Source organism: Aplysia californica, unplaced genomic scaffold, assembly GCF_000002075.1.
Source record: "Aplysia californica isolate F4 #8 unplaced genomic scaffold, AplCal3.0 scaffold00241, whole genome shotgun sequence".
Classification (NCBI taxonomy): Eukaryota; Metazoa; Mollusca; class Gastropoda; order Aplysiida; family Aplysiidae; genus Aplysia; species Aplysia californica.
Genome location: NW_004797511.1, coordinates 99,387 through 122,219, shown reverse-complemented (window position 1 = coordinate 122,219; position 22,833 = coordinate 99,387). Strand labels below are relative to the sequence as shown.

The following is a 22,833-nucleotide window of genomic DNA, read 5'->3' as shown; positions in this document are numbered from 1 at the left end:
AAAGGCGCTGATCCTGTGTGCTTGTACACAGCACGAAAAGTCGCACACCCTCTACTGCCAAAAGTCAAGACCGAAATTGACCGAATGCTGGCTGAAGGCGTGATCTCACCCGTAACAGAGCCCACAGAATGGTGTTCCGGCATGGTTGTTGTGCCAAAGAGAAACGGCTCAGTGAGAATATGCGTGGACCTCACCAGTCTAAACAAGGCAGTGCGACGAGAAGTTCATCCTCTGGCATCCGTAGACGAACAGCTTGCCAAGCTTGCAGGGTCTACGGTATTCACTAAATTGGATGCGACGAGCGGGTTCTGGCAAATCCCTCTCGATCCAGACTCCAGAAGGTACACTACCTTCATAACACCGTTTGGGAGATTCTGTTTTAACCGTCTTCCCTTCGGCATATCCTCAGCCCCAGAAATCTTCCAGAGGAAAATGTGTAACATTCTGGACGGCCTTCCAGGTGTCATTTGTCACATAGATGACATTCTCATTCATGCACCTGATCAGGACACTCACAATAAGCGAGTTAGACAAGTTCTGCAGCGTCTCCAGAGAGCTAAGATCACTCTAAACGACAAGTGTGAATTTTCACAGCCATCAATCAAGTTTCTCGGGCACATTGTGAACAACACAGGCCTCAAAGTAGATCCAGCAAAAGTGGACGCCATTCGAAAGTTCCCTCAGCCCAAGAACGTCACTGAGTTACAACGCTTTCTGGGTATGGTGAACCAGATGGCAAAATTCTCTCCTAACTTGGCTACTGCAACTGAACCTTTGCGAGCATTGCTAAAAAAAGACTCATTGTGGACCTGGGGAGAACATCAAGAGGCATCTTTTCAATGTACCAAAGATGGCCTCACCACAACACCAATACTGGCACACTATTCGCCTGACCGTGAGACTATCGTTGCTGCAGATGCTTCCATGTCTGGCCTCGGGGCAGTACTTCTACAAATACAAGATGATGGTTCTCGCAGACCTGTCAGCTACATCTCACGAGCTCTGACAGATGCAGAAAAGAATTACGCAGTCATCGAGAAGGAAGCCCTAGCAGCAACATGGGCATCAGAACGCTTCAGTGAATACATCCTTGGAAAGCAGTATACGCTGGAGACTGATCACAAACCCTTGGTCCCTCTCCTCTCTACCAAGGAACTCCACAAAATGCCACCAAGGATCCAACGATTTCGTCTGAGGCTGATGCGCTTTTCACCAAAGGTGCTGCATGTTTCGGGAAAGCATCAGATCACTGCGGACGCACTTTCTCGTGCTCCGACAAATCTGCCCTCAGATGCTGAAGCACTCTTCGTTGACGAAGTGGCAGACTTCGCACAACAGGCTATTGACAGCCTCCCTGCTTCACCACAGAAAAATCAGAGTACCAACGAGACTAGACCTGTGACCCAGTGACTGTGTGACCTATATTTAGCTCTGTGCTTTAAATTCTAATCTAAGTCTCAAGAACTCTTTAATTAAGTGTTGTAAACAAGTGAAACTTATAGAGATCTATTAAAATAGACGATTAAGTACTGGGACAATAACTTCGGGGGGAAATGTGGAATAATGTACATCACACAACTCTTCTGTTATAACTGTTAGGTACGTATCGGGATTTAGACAGTACCTTTCTTCTACTCAGTAGTCACTTTTCGGTTACAATGTACTAGAAGACTATAATAAAACCAAAGAGCTTTTTCAGACGTGCGTTTCTTCACTCTCTCTATATCTGTTTGCACCCACAAACCGAACAATATTACAGTTACCATGACGACCAGATGGCGACAGACATGGCAGGGTCACCAACGACGAGAAAGTGTTAAGTAGAACAAGTAAAACAGAGCCCAGGCAGAGATCGATGAGATGGGAAGGGGGCGGTGGCGATGGTTTGGGCATACTCTCAGGAAGTCAAGCAGCTGTAGAACAAGGAAAGTATTGGAACCCACAGGGTAAAAGATCAAGGGGAAGACCACGTAGAACCTGGAGAAGAGTGACAGAGACTGATGTTCAGAAAAGTGGGAAGACATATGGAACAACATCAAGAGGTCATCCCAAGAGATAAGGAAAGGTGGAAAATGTTTGTTCGTGGCTTATACCCTGATCCAGGATGAGAAAGACAATGATGATAATGATTATGAGCATCAGGCCTTAAACTAAAAAGCACATTAAATTTTGTGGATCCGACTGATGCGCTGCGATTTAGGAAAAGTTCATAACTCTATAAACACAATCCTGGTTGAAAAGGGGAAACTGTTAGGGCCTGGACATTTTTTTAGGAGGGGAGGGGTGTGTGTGTGGGGGGGGGGGGTGCTGTGATGTCAAAGGTCACAGCAACAAAAGATCAAAAGTAGTTAGGCCAAAGTCTATATTGCGTCATGCATGGCCTAGATTCCCCCCCCCCCCCCCCTTTATTCATCCCACTCCTTCAGTCCAACACCAAGGGAACGTTTCTCTTCCATCCTCAAAGTGAATCACATGCCAGAAACATAAGGCCTAAAGGAAGGGCCTACAAGAGGTATCCACTACGACCCAGTTTCAGACAACAAACGAACAAAGAAAGACTCGCTTTGACAAAATCGAAGACCTATTATAGGGTTATTCGAATAATTGATTCGGTTTCCATTTTCTGCCGCGGCCAAGCCGAGGTCCTACCGTCCTGGAGACGACAGACAAGGCGGTGACTTCAGTGATCGACCTCATCTATTAACCTAGCATGGTTGAAGTGAAACGTAGAATTCTGGGACATTTACATTTTTGTTGACGATTCAGCTCAGAAAAACACCTAGGAAACTATTTCAAGTGAAAATAACAATCGTAGCCTTAAAAGCTAAAACTAGCAGAAGCTTTACTGAGACGTGTGACAGTTCTTGACTTTTATGAACGAAAAGGTGAGTTCCACTTTTTGAACGTCCTTTTTTTTTGCTATGGCATGAGATTGTGGGGTTTGGTTATTAATATTAATTAATATACACTATTATATAGATCTAGATCCAGGCCTACCTGTGTCTCTGTTACATCTTACTGCTTTACAAATACTGCTAATATCGTAATAGAAAATACAAAATTCACTCATCAGACCTCTGAACCTTTAAAAAAAATCTTAACTGCAGATTAGATTTTAGCAATTGTGATGTCACTGACTCCTCTGCCTCTGAATTCTGACCACACCCATTATTCATAAAAGTAACCCAGTAATAACGGTAGAGGCAGAGCTTACACAGGAATATTTATGTAACCATTCCAGAGCTTCAGATTTAGGGAATCAGTTATTTTATGCCCTGCAAAGCAGAGTAACATCCTGTGTAGGCCCTCACTCTAACTTGTCTTCTTGTAGACTTCTAATAATAATATAATAATAGATCTAATTATTGTTTGTAGGTCAAGAACGACCAGGCCAGGTGCTACCCATATAACTTCCAATTTTTATTCTTCAGAAAGTAGGCCTGAGTCTTTAACTTCACCATTCATTTAAAAAAACAAATTGAAAAGCAAGTTAATTTGAAAGTGCAGCTTGCTTAGTTGTCCAAGAAGATTTTCCTTGAAGGGCAGAAAATGCCTTCATTTCTTCATAATATAAGTTCATGTCAAATACCCACAGGTCTTAATTCTCTATAAATTAGCCTACTTCCAGGAATTCTTATTTCTTAAACCCTATCCGTACGTCGTGTTTTACTATCGTATCCATAGGACATGGGGAACTCGACGTGCCACCACTTTCCACAGAGGAAATTTACTCGTTAATCCGATCCGTACGCTTTGATAGCAGTCTGTCAAAATGATTTTTTGGAAAATACTGAAAGTTTCAAAGAGATCTTATTCGTACTAGAAGTAGATCTAGATCTAGGCCTTCTGAAATGTGAAGAATACAACCCTGGGGGTACAAAATTACCCCAGGGCGTACAGATACGGTTAATTACTTTGTGAAAAATTTGAGGGATGGGCTTATTTAATAAAAAATAATTTGTTTTTGCCCTCTTTGGAGTTGAAAATTAAAGTTGTTGTGGATGGGGTAATTTCCTTGTCTATTTAATTGATAGTAGTAGGCCTAGCAGTTGCGCATTGGTAATTAAATTAATAATTTTTGTGAAACGTATGATATAGCCTACATCCTTACAATATGAATGATATTCTGTGTTAAAGTTAAAAGTTTAGTAGTGCTACTGAATATACTAGAGATCGGACGGTGTGCACGGTTTGAGCTGTTTTTGTTGTCAGGAATTTAAATTGCATTTTTTGTAAGATGGTTGATGACATTGTCAAGTGCTTTGAGTGGAAAAAGAAGATTTTCTGACCCCGTGTTGCCTACTAACTTTCAGTTAAACCTGCTCTGATGACCACCTGTATAGTGAAAGTCACCTGTCAAGGCCAGTTCCCATTTCTTCCTTTGTGTATTTTTACATCATATTGGCACAGGAGTAATGTAAGTTTGACTCAAGTGAAAGACAGCCACCTGTCTTTGCAGCCACTTTTCCCCTTATAATGATGACGGGTGCATGGCGGTCAAGACAATTTCGACTGTAGCTCACATAATATTTTATGTTGTCAATAGCTGCTGCATTTTCTGAAGGTACAATATAGGCCCTATATTATATGATAAAATCTTAAACTCCTCAAAAGAAAGTACGCGCTTGAGTTCCAAACGTTTTTTTATAAAACATATATTTCATCTCCAAATTGGAGATCAAGCGTCAGATCATTCAAAGACTGATAGGAATAACAGGGAACAAGGAACGGGGCAGCATTTAGAAACTGTGCACTGAAAAATGTTTGTTCTGTCTTTCAATGCATTTTACTGATACTTGCTTTACATTTACTTTCCAACCTCCGTACCTTGAGGTGTTGAGGGGAAAGTCAAAGCAAACCTCTTCCTCTTGTTTTTTTGTATAGCCTCTATGGTTATGTTGTTCTTGACTTCTTCTGACCCTCTCTATGGAACATCTTTTCCTGGGCTTACCTCTTCCTCTGTTTCAGTTTGATCTCTGGTTTGTATGCTCTTGCTTCATACTGTCTGGTGGATAGTCTTAACAGTTCCCCAAACCATTTCATTCGTTGTTATGTGTTGCAAGCACGGAGGTGGGCCGACTTGTTCTCTGACAGTCTTGTTTCTCACTGTGTCTCTTCTTGTGATGTTCAGATTTTCTAAGGCATCTCATTTCACAGGCACTGAATTTACTTGGTGACTCTTATTTTCCATGTTTTTGATTGGTAGCACAATAAGATGCTAATAGTCGAGACGCTTTTGGTTTTTCAGGAACACCACTTTTTTGTATGCTTGTCTGATTTTCATGAAATCTGCAGCATAATCAATTTCATCATGTAAAATTTAATTCTTGGCGAACTTCTAATATATAGGGATGCCACTTTTCCGCTTTTTTTCCTGTATTTCCGGTATTTTGATCCTGATCCGCTATTACATTTTGAGATCGAGATAGAATCTATATACAGAAGTCTCCGCCTAAGATCCAACCGCTTATGATCCCGGTTCGCTTAAGATCCCGCTGTTTTAAGAAAACAGAATTTTTACTATACAAAAGTCACCCCTAAGATCCCGCCCTGATACACTCTGAAGGTCTACATTCGGCTAAGATCCCGCATTTCAGATTATAATTTCCGGAACAAAAACCCGGGGGGGACAGCCGATCAACCAAGAGTGAAAAGTTGAGATCAATAAACTGTCCGTCGCGTCAAAGATCAGCCACTATCGTGAATGTGATCACATACATGTTGTAAAACTCGATGAAGCGATACAATGTTTGCCCCTGACGGGATCACACCGGGGTGTGAACTGACCGACACGTTTGTTTTCCCTAAATATCGCACTCACACCTGAGCTCTCCCCCTAAACTTACATCACTCGCTGGGTGGGTAGGGCCTACACGTTCGCTCCAGGCGGGATCACATCGAATTGTGAACTCTTCCCTTACCATTACAGAAGTTGTCTCTGCTCCCGAATTTGTGAGACAGACTCAATTTTAATTGGTGTGTTTACAACGTAATTGTGTGTAACGACAAAGGCGGTTGGGGGTGGGGTGGGGGGGGGGGAACTTGGTCAGAGATGGAAAGCTATACATTTTCGACGGGTAAGGGGGAGGGGCAACTGGATTTATAAGCGTAGATCTTGAGACTCATGATATGATAATAAGTGAAAATGGCACGCCTCATCCCACTATGCACTGTGATAGGTCATCAAAGTTAACTACTCTTTGCTCGCCATACGTCATAAACCCAACAAGCAGTCACGTCATTCATTTTAGAGTGGAGGGAGACCATTTTACCGATTGTAAGCCGTAGCATGGGTCACCATATATTCTTCCCTGGGTTAGCGGTTAAGATCCCGGTTCGCCTAAGATCCCGCATTTCCTTGCTCCCGAGCACCGGGATCTTAGGCGGAAACTACTGTATATGTGCACCTTTTGGGTTTCAAATTGATATTCATATGTTAGCGAGACCGTGACATGTGGATTTTCAGCTATTTTTTAAAAAGTTGAGTGGCATCCCTGTATACATATATATTTATATATATGTGAAATTATCGAAATCATTTAAAGTAAGCTACTCATCTACTCTCTAAAGAGTAGATTTACTAGTGTAATCACACTTCTTTTGCTGTATTTTTTATACTTTTAAAAGGTTTTTATAGACTTTGAACTTTGAAAAGTCGAATCTTGCAGATGTTGTACTTATTTTTTTATAAAGAAATTGTAATTGCAGATAGTTTATGCCTCCATCAACACAATTTTAGATAATTTAGGTTGAAGTGGGCAGCTTTTTGACCCTGCCTGTTGGGGTGAACCTGGGCTGACAGGATATGTCCCATAATATGTGTGACAATATCATGTCCCAGCCAAAGAGATGGAGTGTGGGTGGTTGGTGAGTGCTCTGGTGTGGTTTGCTTCTTCTTTCCGATCAAACTTCTATCATCCTTTTCTCCCCTCTTTCTTTTTTAAATGTTTGTTACTCTCTGGTAACACCTCTAATCTTCTGCCGCTCATATGACCTTATGCAGTTGCGAGTGCCATAAAACTCTACTAAAACAAACATAAAACAAGCGATGGTGATACTTGATTTTTAAAAAACACCTGATCCGGAGATCATATTTTCTGCTTGCTGTGATGAAATATGAAACTGCTACGCCATGGACACTGGTCTGTTCACTTGTGATAGGTGTGATATCATAACCAGGTCATGTGATAACATTTATATTATATCAAGCAATGGACCCTTTTCATGTTATAATTCATTGCTTGTATGTCACCGACACACTGATTATCGTCCTACTTTCACATGTTTTCAAGAGCTGAACTTTGTCTTTCCATTATTAAGTGGGTCACTTCATTTGACAAAGCTCAAATCTCACATGGACCAGCTGTTGTGTTTCTGATAAAGGGTATCGTCCATGGATGAACTTTGAAATTTTTAACTTGACATTGCATATCAATGTCTGGGTCTAAGTTTTCTTTTTGCATGATTTGTGTCTGATTATTTGAACTGAAGAGTCAATGGAGTCAATTCTGTGGTCCCATTGTTCATGTAGTAGGCTGTATATTCTGTAACTCAATTGTACGTATGTTATTTCAACAGTTATGTTTATGTCTTAACAAGTTAAGATTTGTTTCCCATGTTTTAATTTTATGTTAAATCTGAGAGAGAAATCTCAAATGATCCCTCTATTCTTTGTAGTAATTGTTAACAGGTAAACATATTTATTTTACATTAACACCTTGTTCAAAGACTGTTTTATGTCTAGTCCCTTCCTGTCTTTTGCATAAACAATTTTGATTCTGTTTTACAGCACTTTTGCCTTATTATTTATTTATCTTGTCTGCTCTTTTATTTGCTTACAAATTAGTTGTGTGGGATTAGAGGGCACATTTGGTAGTCCTTGTTCTCTTTTCTTTTGTTGTTTCTATTGATCTGTCTCTTTGTTTTACACTTTCCCAGCAACAAATGATTTAATGGGTCTCTGTACCTCTCTTTATGCAAATAAACAAATAAACGATCATTATTCATGTGTATACATCATTCACAAATATGTGTGGGCTGGTGTGGTTGGGTCCTTCTTTCCTGTCAAACATCTATCGTCTTTATTTCTTCTCCTTTTTTTTAGTACATATTACTCTCTAGTAACACCTAATTTGGGGCACTCTTGACCTATACTTGTATTGCAAGGGTTGTAAAACTTTTACTGAAACTAAACCATGCAAATGTCTTTGTGGTATGTGAGCAAAATTGTTGTATTTTTAATAGATTTGATGCTCCACTTTTCCTTTCCCGTTGTTACTTTTCTTCTTTTTCTTGATAGTATCACACTGGAAGTCCAGTATTTATTATATTCCTAGCCATTCTGCTCAGTTCATCTGTCTGCTCTTAAAGTTTCTCTTGTAGTGTTAATGGGGTTGGCCACATTTCCTGTCTCAGGGCCCTTTGTGTCTTGCAGGGCTGAAGGATATGTTCCACAGTTTGGTCTGCTACTCCACACTGGCATTTTAGTGATTGTACTAGTTTAAAACATCTGCTAAGGTTAATTCTCTAAACTGGGATTTTTTCCCTATTTATTTTTATCTGTTTCATCTGGGTTCTCAATGTGCTCAATATTTTGTTTCAGCTTGGTTTCTTTTGTAACAAAAACCAATTCCAGAATACTTGAAGTAGGGGTGGATGCTTTGGTGTGGTTTGCTTCTTCTTTTCTATCAAACACATCTATCGTCTTTACTTCTCCTCCCTTTTTGTGTTTGTTAATAATACCTCTAATCTTCGGCACTTTTATGACCTAATAATGTTGCAAGTGCCGTAAAACTCTTACCGAAACTGATGTAATACTCTTAAAACTTGTCTCGATGCAGGTTTAAGAGGAAGCTTGAAGAGGAGACTTTGTTGAATGAAAACAGTCGTGTAGTAAGGACCTGAAAGAAGTTTTCATCATGGATCATCTGAGACAAGTGGTTGAAAGGGTGTTGGATTCCCCTCAGTTGACTATGACAATCTGTTTTGCTGGCCTGTACGCGACATACTACATGTTCTATGTTGTCAGGGTGAGTAGTGGCAAAAATTCAGAATCCTCGATACATAAACATTTAGTCTTCTATGGCACTTTTAATCTATTGATACTGTTGGTAACATATAAGCAACATCCATCAATTTTTATAAGTTTGTGCATTACTTTTCCTTGTGATCAAAATATTGAATTTATATGTAAACACATTACAATCCTCTGTGGCACTCCGTATAGATCATATGCTGTTGAACACTTTGCCCCCATGGGACGCAGATTGGTGACGGTAAGAAGCCATACCTTTTCCCCACGGGATGCCAATCGGCAACGGTTTGATATAGCGTGTACCGCATCTGTATCCTGGTCCGTGGGGATCAGTGTTTCGCCCTCTGCGCACTGCGTGGGTGGATAGTGTTAATTGTGCAGTTTTTTTCATATGTAAACAACATCCACCAATTTTACAAGTTTGTGCATCACTATTGCTTGTGTTCACTTAGGTTTATAGTGTGTATCAACCTTGTGAGTCCTAAAGAGAAGGAGTTACAGCTATGGATGCATAGCGCCTGTACTGATTCCAACCTTGTTAACAAAAGGACAAAATCAATTATGTCTATCTCAATTTATCCCAATAATTTATCTTATCTTATCGACATTCCCACCAGAAACCCTATCTGGCCTGTGGTGATGAGAAGCTGAGGAAGTTTATCACCAGTCATTGTCCGGTGGTACAAGAGAACTACTGGCCCACCTGGTGGTGCTTTGAGTCTCGGGTCCTGACGGTGCTGCGAGCTGTCATTCAGTCAAAGCCCAAGGTGAACTATGTTGGGTAAGTCACACACAAATGGCTACCTCAGAATTACAAAGTTCTATCTGCTCTGTACCAAGTTTTGAGAAATTTGATGTAAAAGATTTTGAGTTTCACAGTATTTCAAGCTTTTTCTAATACAATTCTTTTAATATCTTGTTAACGACTCATAATTATCTTACGATTTTGATAGAGTAGATAGAGCATATGATTTCTGATCTCATGGTCTTAGTAACTCAAAACGGCCTAACATGTCAGATAGATCTTTTTAATTCTGAGGTAGCTTATTGAAGTTTCTTGGGCTCTTGAATTGACATAAAGGCCCAGAACAAATTGCTTTCACTGGAAAAATTGAAGGCAAACAAGGCAGAGGAGGACCTAAGCAACTTTCTTGGAAAACCTAAACAGATGGGTGACAGGGAAGGATCACAGGATTATGTAGGTTTTTTTGAGAGCATCTGAGCAAAGGAATGATGAATTGAAAACCATGATAGCAGACGACTGTTTCATATCTGGCTCTTTATGATAATAAAGTTACAGTATGGATGCAATATTTGGTTTTGTTTTTAAAAAATATAAAAAACTAGAAAATTTAGTTGTGACTGACATGGAAGACAATTATGAAGCATCCCTTTTGAGGAAAATAAAAAACACTCTTATTCTTAAAGATTTCTTCCCACCCCTCCCCAAATTGAAATAAAATTCAATGAGCCCACGTTGAAAAATGGCTGAATTGTTTGAATTGTTCACTGCTGTTTCCTGTTCATTAAAGACATGAAAACTGTAAACCTCACTGGAACTCCTTGTGGTGACCCTTGATGATCTTGTTGCATCTTTGGTCTACCAGTTCGAAATGGTGAAAATGACGAGATGGTATAGGTTTACACCCCTATCAACACTAGTTTTAGTAAAAGTTTTACGGCTCTTACAACATAGTCAGGCCATATAAGTGCTGAAGATTAGAGATGTTACCAGAGAGTAACAAACATAAAAAAAGGAAGAGAGTTTTAACACTTTTAGGTTATTCAAGAGCTATAGGGCCTTTGGGGTTTAATGTTCGTTTCCGAAAGGACTGAGTCAAATAAAAAGTTAGTGTAAAATTCTTTTCCTAAGGACAATATGTTGGACCGAGCTACGGCTCATACCCCTTAACACACAAGACTTGCAGTTACAAGCTAGATGACCTAACCAGTAGATCTAGGTTACAGGCACCACGTTCGAAATGAAGGTGGCTGTATTTTATTTTTACTTTTTTTTGCCCCCCGCCCCAGAGAGAAGCTAATTACGCCTGACTCTGGAGAAATCGTATTGGACTGGGTGGAGAATGATGACAACAGCAAGTTCCCCAAGGACAGGCGACCCACGGTGCTGCTCATGCCAGGACTCACAGGTCAGTGCGAGCGTAACTCTTTGTGCTGGCTTAAGTCTTTGTGCTGGCTCAGCGCTTTTTATGTAACCTTTACAATGTTAGGGCCTCGTAGATTAGTTGTATTACTCTTACTGGTTGGGGTTGGGGGGGGGGGGCTCTCAACTCTTTGTGGGTGGTTGGCGAGTGCACTAGTGTGGTTTCCTCCTTCTTCCCTATAAAAAATCTATCGTCTTTTATCTCTCATTATCTCTCCACATTGAATGGTTGGCTGTTGCTCTGGCGTGGTTGCAGCATTTGTATGATCTTTATGTGCTGCAAGTGGCCTAAAACTCTAACTAAAACTAAACTAAAACCAAGTTCCTTTATTTTAACCCTTATGATGCAGGGGGCCTTATAGATTAGTTCAATTACTGGATAGTGGGCCTTAGCTCTTTTGTTTTAACCCATATGATGCTGGGGGGCGTATAAATTAATTGTATTTCAGGTGGGTGACCACTGAATGCCTTTGGTTTAACTCATAAGATATCAACTTTAACAGATATGTATCATGTAAAAATAAGAAATCAAGTTGAATTTTACTTTGGTCTGAATAGATTGCTTGGAAACCATATTTCATTGTGTCTTAATATATTGTGAGTCTACTGAGCAAAAATGATGAAATGCAACTTTGGCGCAGAGAATACAGCCATTTTATGGCATGCTTGATACTCTCACAATGTTTTCTTTGACAGAAATAATTTCTGACTTTCTCATAGCATCAGCCACGTCAAGCAGTCACTATCAAACTAAAACTGGACATGTTTTTCACCCCCATCAACACAATTTAAGTTTGAATCATTAAGGAAGTAGGCTACTTTCAGGGCTAGCCCGGTTGAGACGGATACAACATCCCAGCAGATAGATGGAGGTGTTTGACCAAAAACAACTCTCCTCACCGGGAATCGAACCTCATGCCTCCTCGAAGAGCCCTACCATTACACTACAGATGCTTCTGAGGGTTTGATCTGAACATAGTTTCCTCATAGACATAAATGATCACACTTCTTAAATTGATGTCTGTCTTAATTCTTTGATCAAAACTTTTACAGTTTCTTTCTAAACATAAATGAGCACACTCCTTCGACTGTTTAGAGGTGTGATCTCTGTTGTAAGTCTTTTTTTTTGGTACAGGTTTTGAAATTTTGTTTTTCTTTTTCTTTGGCTGTGTCCAGGAAGCAGTGGAGAGAATTATATCCTGCACATGGTTCATGATGCCAGTGAAATGGGGTACAGGTAGGTCTTCTGTTTGCATAATAAGAAAAACAAGTAACTGAGTCAGCGTTTTCTGTGCACATGGTTTTCTTTGTTTTTGTAAAGGTATTTTTATGTGAGAAACAATATGTGGGTGGTTGGGGGGCGCCACTGATGAGTCTTTCTTCTTCACTTTCCCTCTGTTGTTTCTGTCTGTCTGTCTTACTTTTTCCAGCACTGATGACCATTGTTGTGTTGATGTGATTCTTCTTTACTCAAACAAACAAACAAACAAAGAGGAACAATGTATATTTAAAATTTGACTTTATACAAAGAAAGATGAAAATGTGGTGAATCAGCAAGTAGAACTTTGATGAATGTGCCTGCTGCATTTCAGTCGCATGAAAAAAATTGAGCTTATCACGAAGTTCATTTTTGTAGTTGTTACTGTAAAAATGAGGAACTGTGTTTTATTTTGCCTGTCAGGTTGAATGAAGGATATTTGAGTAGCTTGTTTGTCTTTTGACATCAGCTCTTTGTCCCTGAGTGGCTTTTTTTTTCTGGCATATGGGGTTTGAAATATGACTGCCAAGCTGGGTTATAGAAAGATAGGACTGAAACATATATATATATCAATTGAAATATGAGAGAAAAATAATCTGTCTCAAGTCAAATGTGATAATTTGAATTTGATTAATACCTTCTGTGTATCCATTGCCACCTTATGCACCAGTCGCTACAGGTCAGATTTGGTCATGTGTGCTTCACTTTTTTTCTTCCCCTGCTTTTTTTGTTGAATGACCCTGTCACAGTCAATTGTATGGCTGGAATGATGGCGCAATGTTCCTCACAGGCTGCATTGATGTACCTCTCTGTGTGGACTCTGTCATGATAAAATGGAATATTCTGGTCAGCACAGAGAGTTACTGTGTAGATGTTGGAGGCTTCAGTGGTAAAAGTAAAACTTGAGCTTCCCCCATTCCGAACTTATTTGACTTACTGCACACATCCACGGTCTCCATTCTCCGTGTGGCCACATTGTGATAACCGAAATATCTTGTGCGAAAGACACTTTAAACCTATTTTAAGAATGGGGATTGAAATTTGCTTTTACAGCACACCCACACACTCATTCACATAAATGTTGTTTTAAAAAAATTACTTTCAGAATGTCTCAGTTGCTGAAAGTTTTTCTGTCTTTTTTTCTTTTTCGGTCTGCAGAAGTGTGGTGTTCAATAACAGAGGAACTGGAGCTAGCACCTTGAGGGTAATATGCTGGTTGTTTGTTCTGAATGAGAGAAGAAAGAAAGAAAGAACATACCATTTTAGTCATTGTTAACCCCTTTTCTGCTAACCATATATGCACCCCAAATGTTGAGGAAAATTCTATCGTGCGCAATGCGTCACAGGTCACAATGTTAAATCGATAATTTTTACTGAGGCCTATTATAGGAGACAAATCGGTAAAACTTACAACGAAAGAAAGATAAATGATGAGATGAATTCATCCACTGACAAGACCTTCATAGAACAAGCCATAACGATGTAAACAACTTGAAAAAACGAAGACTGAACAAACGCTCCGATTCAACGCGTTGGCTCTGTCTCGCATGAGGTGTGTGAGGAAGACAACACTCTTTGCTTTGTTATATCAGTAAAAAAACTATGATTCTCATCAAACTACATATCCATATAAAGACAAATGAAGAAATGGTTTTCGTCATAGCCAAGACTCGGGTAAAACAAGCTATAACGATGTAGACAAGCGTAAAGAACTGAGACAAGTGTTCTGAGTTGACGCGTCGGGTCTCGCACATTGTGTGTAAGAAAAGCAACACACGTTACTTTCTTTTTGTGTTGTAGGACCCGTTTCTTCTGTCCATTAGTCTACATATATAGATATGATCTCGTAGTTAAAACGATAAGCTTTCAGGGGATATCACTCTCTTTATTCAAAACTTAGTAGATGCTGAAATTATATTAACGAAGCAATACGCGGGTTTGAGCCGCTGTATGACATACATTGACACTGCAGTGGGCGGTGGCTTTTTGGTCCGTAAGAAATATGTTTACACAGCGGTGAAGCGGTTATGAAATTTTCTGTTACTATTTACACAAACATTTTGTGATGTTGTAGGGGTTGTTTTTTTTTGAGTATGTCCGCACAGAAATGAGAAATAAACAATGATTGCTGATGTGTGTTTCAGATCTGGTGCATGAAAAAGAAGAAGAAGAAGGAAAAGGAGAAGAAGAAGAAGAGGAAATAAAGAGAACAGCAATAAAATTAAGAGCAACAATAAGATTGTTAACAGTTTCTGCTTCATGCTATGAATAAATTGGCTTGCTTCTCTCTCTTTTCCCTCAGACTCCCCGCACCTACTGTGCTGCTAACACCGAAGACACAGAGTTTGTGATCAATCACATCAAGGACAAATATCCTGAGGCGCCTCTTATGGGAGTCGGCGTTTCTTTAGGAGGGTAATTATTGTGGTTTCATCTAACTTTTGTGGGCGGTTGGAGGGCTCACTGGTAGGGCCTGCTTCTCGTTTTTCCCTATGCTGTTTCTGTCTTTCTGTCTTACTCTTTCCCAGCACTAAATGACTATTAATGTATTTCTCTTTACTCAAACGAACAAACAGACAAAACATCGAATTTAATGAATTCGTGACTTTGATTACTGCAGTATGGCACTCAGTGCTGGGAGTTGTCACAATGAATCAGAGGAATTGAGGTAGCATCACAATTTGAACGATCACTTTTTGAGTAAAATTTCTTCAAAGGGTCCATATGAAATGCTAAAAATGCGAAGTAAAGCTGGGTGTGGCTACTTTCTCATTCATAAATTACAAGCAAAGCTATCTAGCTATCTGCTGGTTTTTAGTACGGTTTTGTATTGTGTCTGTCAAGGTAGCCCGTCTCTTTGATGTAGTTGTTCTTTACTTTACCATCTATGTTCAAGTTTAAAGGATTGTTTTAGTTATGGGATGGGAATGCTTCCTAGCTGACAACTTACAGAACTTGGCATTTGCCTTTCACAAGATCCTTTGATCTTTCTTTTGGATGTTGGATAACACAATTCATTTTTGAAGTTAATGCTATTCCTATTTTCTTTCTACTCTTGAAATGTACAATAACAATTGTAATGATCTTTATTAATAATGATAATAACTTATCAATAATGATAACAATAATAATAATGGTGATAACTGTGATAGTTATATTACAATTTCAATTTTTCCTTTCCTTCAAAGTTTAGTTGATGGCACTTTATTCGTGTTTAGTACTCGTCAAATTAAAAAAATATAGTGCAATTAGCCTTTGGCATTTGTTTGAGTATAAAGGGCATTTTGTAGTCTATTTGATAATTCCTTATCTGTGATGATTTTCTTATATTGAATCCGCTGCTGTTTTTGAATTTCACTTGACACTGCCATAATCATTTCATCCTACACAATGTTTTCTTTTTGAAACGTCTAAATAGCTATTGTAATAATGATTAGATAATGACAATGATTTAATGTTCTTGATGATGATGATAATAATTATTGTATGATTTCTTTAATTCCTTCTTTTCAAGGTCTAGCCCAAGACACTTCATTTGTCTTTATTTGCTTTCTAATTTGAAATTTTTTTGTTGCATATTCAGACTGCAGCTTTTATTTGATTAAAGGGCATTCTATAGTAAGTTTGATGATTTTTTTAATGGGTATTTTTTTTTTCCTTTATGGAATCCCTGAAGTGGTATCATGTTCAACTATATGGCCTACTGGGGCTCTCGAGCTAGGCTTGACGCTGCTATGATCATTTCCGCACCGTATAATTTACTGGAATCATCAGTCAGTATGCACAGGCCCCTCAATTACTGGATCTTCAACCGGCACCTAGCTAGAAATCTCCGCAGGCTGTTTGCAAAGTAAGTGATGGCTGCTGTATTGCCGGCCGTGCCCTGAAGGGTTTTTATTTTGTTTTGTTTTGTTTTGTTTGGGCTTTATTATCTCTGGCCTGTTGTGTCCCCATTTCGCAGCATGATCCTGTTCAATTACTGTGCTGCGATGGGGGATGCCGCTCGTATTGAGGCTGCTTTGTGCATTTCTGTTGGCTGGAATATTTTTGACGCTGTCGCTTCATTGGATAAGGCCATCAATTACTATTTATTCAACAAGACGCTGGCAAAGGCCCTGTGCTATTTAGTGAAGAAGTGAGTGGATTCTGGTGATGGAAGATGTGGTGTTACTGTCCTTTTTTCCCCACCGCTTTGAGAGTTGGCATGACATCCACCATTTTTTAACCCAGTGACGTCCCTATTTTTGTCCTCTTTGGTTCACTTCAATGGTCCTTTTTTATTGTCTTGAAAAGAAAGGAGTGTTCTTTTTCCTGATCTCAATCGCATGAAGAAAGGATGGACTTTTTTGTCTGTGTGCTAAGCAATCTTTTCCAATCCAGCTGTGATTTCAGTGTTAACACTACTAAATTGCTAATAAAATTTGTAGGGAAACACTGTTCCCCCCTCCCCCCCCCCCCCCCCCCAAAAAGCAATAAAAGTTTTCCTAATGCAATGATAAATGACAGCTTAATAGGGCAGCATTATGTTCTGAACAAGGAAAGTGTTTGAATATTTAAAGATGTGGTGAATTTTCTTTATCCTCCCCGCTTCTTCCCTAATAGTTGTGTATGTATGGAGTTTCTGGTCTTGTTCTTTGCTTGCTAGAAATTTCACGGGATTTCTATCTCTTGACGTATGTGGAACCATTTTGGCTTTTTATGGTTCGGCAGTTACTTCATCTAGAAGTGAATTAACTCTTTATCTCCGTGGGAAGTAAACCCACTACGCCGGGACCCTTTTTTGGTACTAAATCTAAAAATGACTAAAAACCACACAAAATGGGTAATTAAATCAAGACGAGTCAACCTATTTTGATAGTTCTTCATCTAATGAATGATCTCCCGATAAACGAGACCTGTATTTGGCATTTGCTGATAAGAAATTTGATGTAGAAGTTGTCGTAAAGGAAAAGGGCCCGAGCTGCTGTCTCTGGCTCACCGGCACAGGGGTTCTGACCGCAAGCAAGCGGCTCGCTGAAGATAAAGAGTTAAGGTGGGTTTTTTTTCCTGACAATATGAGTAAAAAGACCCGAATACAAAAGTTTTATCTAATCACTGTTTTCGTCTTTTCTTCACCTCGTACTCTCCCAGCGCCCTAGCCACTGCCCCCCTTTCCTCTTTTCCAACCTTTTTGATGTACACGTCTTTTTTATTTTGAATTCCCATAATCCGACATTTAAAATATTAACCATAAGGTGACTGGAGTGATGCTCTAATTTTGTCTGTACTAAAATTAGCGAGAAAACGACTGCTAAAGTTTGGTGGCTTCCAAAGTTTGAGTGTCTTTGGAAACTGCGAATTTGCATGGTTTTGGTGCCTTTGATCAACATGTTTCTGTTAAATCCACACATAAATGTGTTTTTAAAAGGACATAAAAGGTGATGAGCCAAAAAACAAAAATTCGAAAAAATTGCTTAACCGGCTGAAAATGCCTGTTTTTTTCGATTTCTTTATTTTGATGAGCTCCTGATTTGACCATGATGCCTCATATATATATATGCAGTGTAGCAATCCTTAGAAATAAATATACATGGAAAAGTTCAGGTTTCAAAGTGAATAGAGAGAATAGAAATAACAACAGATACATGCTGATTACACTGTTTTAATTACTGATTCAGAAAAGGACCGCCGCGTCACACCTCTGATACTGTTTTTTCTGACAGAGAGCAAAGGGAATTTTTAAAAATATATACAAAGAAAATGAAATGCTCGGTTATCTCTGTAAAAGCAGAAAGCATTCTATTTGTAATCTCATAGGGGAGAAGATAAAACACAGTTTAAAAGTTTAAATATCCAGGGGATAGAAGTACATCTGACCTGATGATAAATATACCACAGGAATAGATGAAGAATTTATAGATATGAAGGATTGCCATAGCTGATATCATCCTTTTTGGGTTGTTGTTTTTTGTAAGTTGTATGTATTGATAACAGACTTATATGTCTTAGATGAATTGTTATGAAAGGTTTTCCTTTAAAAAAAAATTTCAAGATTTTAAAAAAGGCTGTGTATAATTAGATAATTTTTTTTGGCATTATCAGTATTACTGTTTCTAATTTAGCAGAAAAAGAATTTCAAGATCTAAAAAAAGGCTGTGTATAATTAGATAATTTTTTGGGCATTATCAGTATTACTGTTCCTAATTTAGCAGCGGTATGTTCAGATATTGTTTATTCTTCAGGTCAAGTGGGAGATTTTGCTCATGGCCCTTCCCTCTCTCCCCCCTCCTTCTACTGTCAAGCTATTAATTTGTTTTATTCTCCACGGAGTTCGCTGTTAGTGTTACCTGTGTGTTTGCTGTGTTTCACATAGACTTCGTAACAGGGGTCTCTAACTTTCGGCCCACAGGACAATATTAAAACACTTTTTTATGTGGAATATCTCATGCTGCTCACTAAGAATCTACTGCTGCTGCCCCCAAGTAACTTCAGGGCTAACCGTCATTGTCAATTGGGCGGAATCATTATGATTTTTGTTCAATTTTACGAAAATACGATTGTAACATCCTTGATTCTGATTTCTAAGAATGTATTTGCGGTTTGGCTACCACAACCCATCTCCACCCTCCCGCAGTATAATGAAAATGATCAGATCCTGATAGCCTGCGTTAACTCACTACATCATGTATAGCTAACACCATATAGGCACAGAAGGCATTGTACTATTGTTGCTCAGTGGCATTTTGCCCTTAGAAAAGCTTTTGTAATGCCAAAGCCAGGAGAAAAGTAAGCATTAGTTTTACTAGGTGTTAACCCTTTGAGCCCTGACCTCTTGAGGCTACCGTGCCCCTCTGCCTGAGCTCCTCAGCGATATATTACTATGACTCAAACGTTCATCAGAATCACATTCCATTTCCCACTCAGGGTAGTCCTTGTCATTACCAGCATCTAATTTAGGAAGATCTTCAAAATAATCAATGAACCCCCCCTGGAGTGCCACTGACTGAAGTGTCTTTAGGCCCTTCCCAAAGGGGGGACATTAACATGTTCTTTTTGCAAAGTAGAATTTTAAATGGGCTGATTCATCAATGTGATGCTCATAACTGTGCCTGAACTGCAACGGGGAACTGCTGCTTTTTCTTTCCTAATCCTTACTATCGTCAGTTTTCCTCGACTTCTTTTGTATGTTTGTCACACTCTTGTGAACTGCTATTTCCAGGGTGCCTTGATAGTCGAAGCAGACTTTGTGCTGTTGAGGCTAGAGAGGTGAGCAGAGTAAGCCTGATTCCCTGTATGGACTTCTCTGTTGACATCCACTCCTTGGCACTCATATGACCTTATGCAGTTGCGAGCGCCCTAAAAACTTTACTAAAACTTAAATTAAAAAAGTAATCAATAACGTCTTAAGTAGTAAATGCTGTTTTCCGTATGCGTTTTGTCACAGGCGAGCTGGGTTGGGGATCGGGTCTCGCTCACTGCTGTAGCGGTGGCTAGGCATACGGGCAGTTTTAAGCGCCACCGGTGTACCGTTGGTAAGGGCTCAAAGGGTTAAAAATTACCTGTGCTTTGTCTAGACTAGTGAGAGAATTTTTAAAAACAGGATCATTGTTTGAAACAATCATCTTGTGTGTACAGTATTGTGTGTAGTGATGCACAATCTAGATCAAAGGCCTGTGACGCGTCCTGTCAGTTTTCTTTTGTTTTTTGCAAGAGTCAAGGAGACAGCTAATAACTACCCCGTCTCTTCCCCGACCCCACCCACAGCCCCTTTGTTTTTCTTGTCTGGATAACTGGAATGATTGATTGATTGATAGATGAGCCTCTGAGGCCTCTTTGATTTCATGGCGCTTCTGTTTACACATTACATCCATCTTTAAACCTACAACAACAACCTCTGTCCTTGACTCTCCAGGGAAAAAGACAGTCCCTCACCATGGAAATACAAAGTTTAAAGCCAGACATTTTTATTTGTTTATAACTAAAACATGTCATGCAGGTCGGAGGGCAGCCCTGTTATTTGAGTTTGAGACCCCTGGTTTATAAAATTTCAGCACGAAAAGTGTTGCATGATAGAAGAACTGATCTTTTTCTGCATGAGTTTTAATTAAAATAAAAGTATACAATGTATGTGGTATTAAATATTTAAATAATGTCAATGCTAGTGTATTTTTGTTCTGTTTTCATATTTGCATTTTCATTGCAGTGTGTGTATATGTATATACATAATTTCCATTTGTTACATCGGTAAATAGTTATGATAATAATTATTAAGAAAAAAATATGCTCATCTTTTGTATGCTTAGTGCCATAAACCTTTTATAAAATCATGATTTGGAGAACAAACAGCATTGCTCTATGTGTCCTGATTTCTCTTGCAATTTCCATTGGAATTAAAATAAAAAAAGAAGACCTAATGTGATGGACTTATAAAAAATGCTTAATGTTTTTTATGCATCATGTAGTAGTGGGTGGGTGGCTGAAGGGTGCCACTGGTAGATTCTACTTCTTTATTTTCCCTCTGTTGCTTCTATCTGTCTGTCTCACTTTTTCCCAGCATTATGTTGTGGATGTGCTTCTCTTTATTCACACAAACAAAAAACAAACGAACAAACAGACAAGCAATATAATGTATTTATCATTTATGGAGTCAATAGGAGACTGTCTTGCAACAGAAAAGCTTTCAGTACTGAAGACAGACTTAAAAATCCCTCCCCTCCCCCCCTGCCCCCAACTGTTTCTGTGTCTACTCATTTTCATTCCCCTCTGTTCTTTAAGAATTATTTTCCATTACTAGAATTTATTTTTATAAAAATGTGTGTCTTTTGGGTACCTTACACCAGGCACCATCACTGTAAAGGTATAGTTTTACACTTTTTAAGTCTAGAAGTGAGAGTGGCCAGCTGGTGTGATTTGCTCCTTCTTTCCTATCAAATTTCTATTGTCCTTATCTCTTCTCATTTTTTTTTTTTTGTGTTGTATGTTTCTCTCTAGTAACACCTCTAATCTTCGGCACTTATATAATCTCATTTTGTTGCAAGTGCCGTAAAACACTTACCGAACGAGTCTGGAAGATTAATCCATGTAGTCCCAGATTAAGTAAAAGTAAAGAATAACAAACACCCCCTCCCCATCCCCTGCCTTTGCACACCGTGCAGATCACATCCTGTTGCTTCCTGTCTCTGTAAGACATAAATGTGAGTGGGTGGTTGGCGGGTGCTCTGGTGTGGTTTGCTCCTTCTTTCTTATCAAACATCTATCGTCTTTATCTCTCCTCCTTCTTTTTTTATGTTTGTTACTCTCTTGTAACACCTCTACTCTTCGGTGCTTATATGACTTTAATGTGTAGCAAGTGACGTAAAACTCTTACTAAAACTAAAGACATAACTGTGACTCTCACCGTAGTATCTATTGTTGTGCAATAAGCAAGCAGTTCAAACTGGGAATGGTGGCTTACTTTTCTGGTAATTGCAACCCTTCTTCTTCTGTTCTATCAGTGACATAGTATGTCGCTGCTAGTTGCTAGTTTTCTTTCTTTTTTCTGGAAAAAATAGAAATTTAAACCATACTTTTTTTCTAGAAAAAAATGTTTCTAGATGAAAAAAAAAAAACTTTTTGTTTAAAATTTTGAACCTTCCTTTATTTTCATAATAAAAAAATCACAGCTGTTTTATTTTGTTGGTTTTTTTACTGGAAAAGAATTTAAATTTTACTTTTTAAAATGAAAATTTGAACCTCATGTTTTTCTCTCTCTGCAGAAATCTTGCTTTATTTGAAAACCACTTGGGCATTGATACAGCGCATGTTTTACGAGTAAGTATCACTGGTGCTTTCGTCAGTGAAGTCTGGTTCATAGTTGGACTTTTTGCCATCACATGCACACGCACACACCCACAGGGTGGGTGGTTGGCGGGTGCTCCGGTGTGGTTTGCTTCTTCTTTCCTATCAAACATCTATCGTCCTGATCTCTCCTCCTTCTTTTTTATGTATGTTACTCTCTTGTAACACCTCAAATCTTCGGCCCTTATATGACTTTATTGTGTTGCAAGTGCCGTAAAACACTCACTAAAACTAAAACTAAAAACACCCACAGGCATACACGCACTCTCTCTCTTTCTTTCTCTCTCTCTTTCTTTCTCTCTCTCTCTCTTTTTTCTCTCTCACTTTCTCTTTCTCATTCTCTCTATGTCTTTCTTTCTCTCCCATGCTTTCTCCCTCTGTCTTTGTCACTCTCTCTCTCTCGCTCTCTATCTTACAGTCTCTCTCTTTCTCTCTCTATCTTACAATCTCTCTCTTTCTCTCTCTGTCATTCTCTCTCACTCATGCATTCTCTCTCTATCTTTCTCTTTCTCTCCTCTCTCTTTACCTCTTTTTCTATAAATATATATCTATCTCCCCCCC

General features: G+C 39.0%; 1 protein-coding gene across 4 annotated transcripts in view; it reads left to right on the top strand.

Moving 5' to 3' along the window:
* Positions 1 to 2,608: 2,608 nt before the first annotated feature.
* Positions 2,609 to 22,833, top strand: part of LOC101847428 (phospholipase ABHD3) — a 22,690-nt gene continuing 2,465 nt past the window's right edge. Inside the window, exons 1-10 of one of the 4 annotated variants that reach the window (XM_035970241.1) lie at positions 2,609 to 2,885; positions 4,314 to 4,417; positions 8,841 to 9,029; positions 9,652 to 9,815; positions 11,066 to 11,184; positions 12,375 to 12,435; positions 13,615 to 13,660; positions 14,759 to 14,871; positions 16,133 to 16,306; positions 22,191 to 22,245. In XM_035970241.1, coding sequence (XP_035826134.1) covers positions 8,919 to 9,029; positions 9,652 to 9,815; positions 11,066 to 11,184; positions 12,375 to 12,435; positions 13,615 to 13,660; positions 14,759 to 14,871; positions 16,133 to 16,306; positions 22,191 to 22,245 — 843 coding nt within the window. In that variant the 5' untranslated portion in view covers positions 2,609 to 2,885; positions 4,314 to 4,417; positions 8,841 to 8,918. Of the gene's footprint in view, positions 2,886 to 4,313; positions 4,418 to 8,840; positions 9,030 to 9,651; positions 9,816 to 11,065; positions 11,185 to 12,374; positions 12,436 to 13,614; positions 13,661 to 14,758; positions 14,872 to 16,132; positions 16,307 to 16,417; positions 16,592 to 22,190; positions 22,246 to 22,833 lie in introns of all 4 variants that reach the window. The other 3 variants (XM_013083557.2, XM_013083554.2, XM_035970242.1) reach the window with 3 other exon arrangements.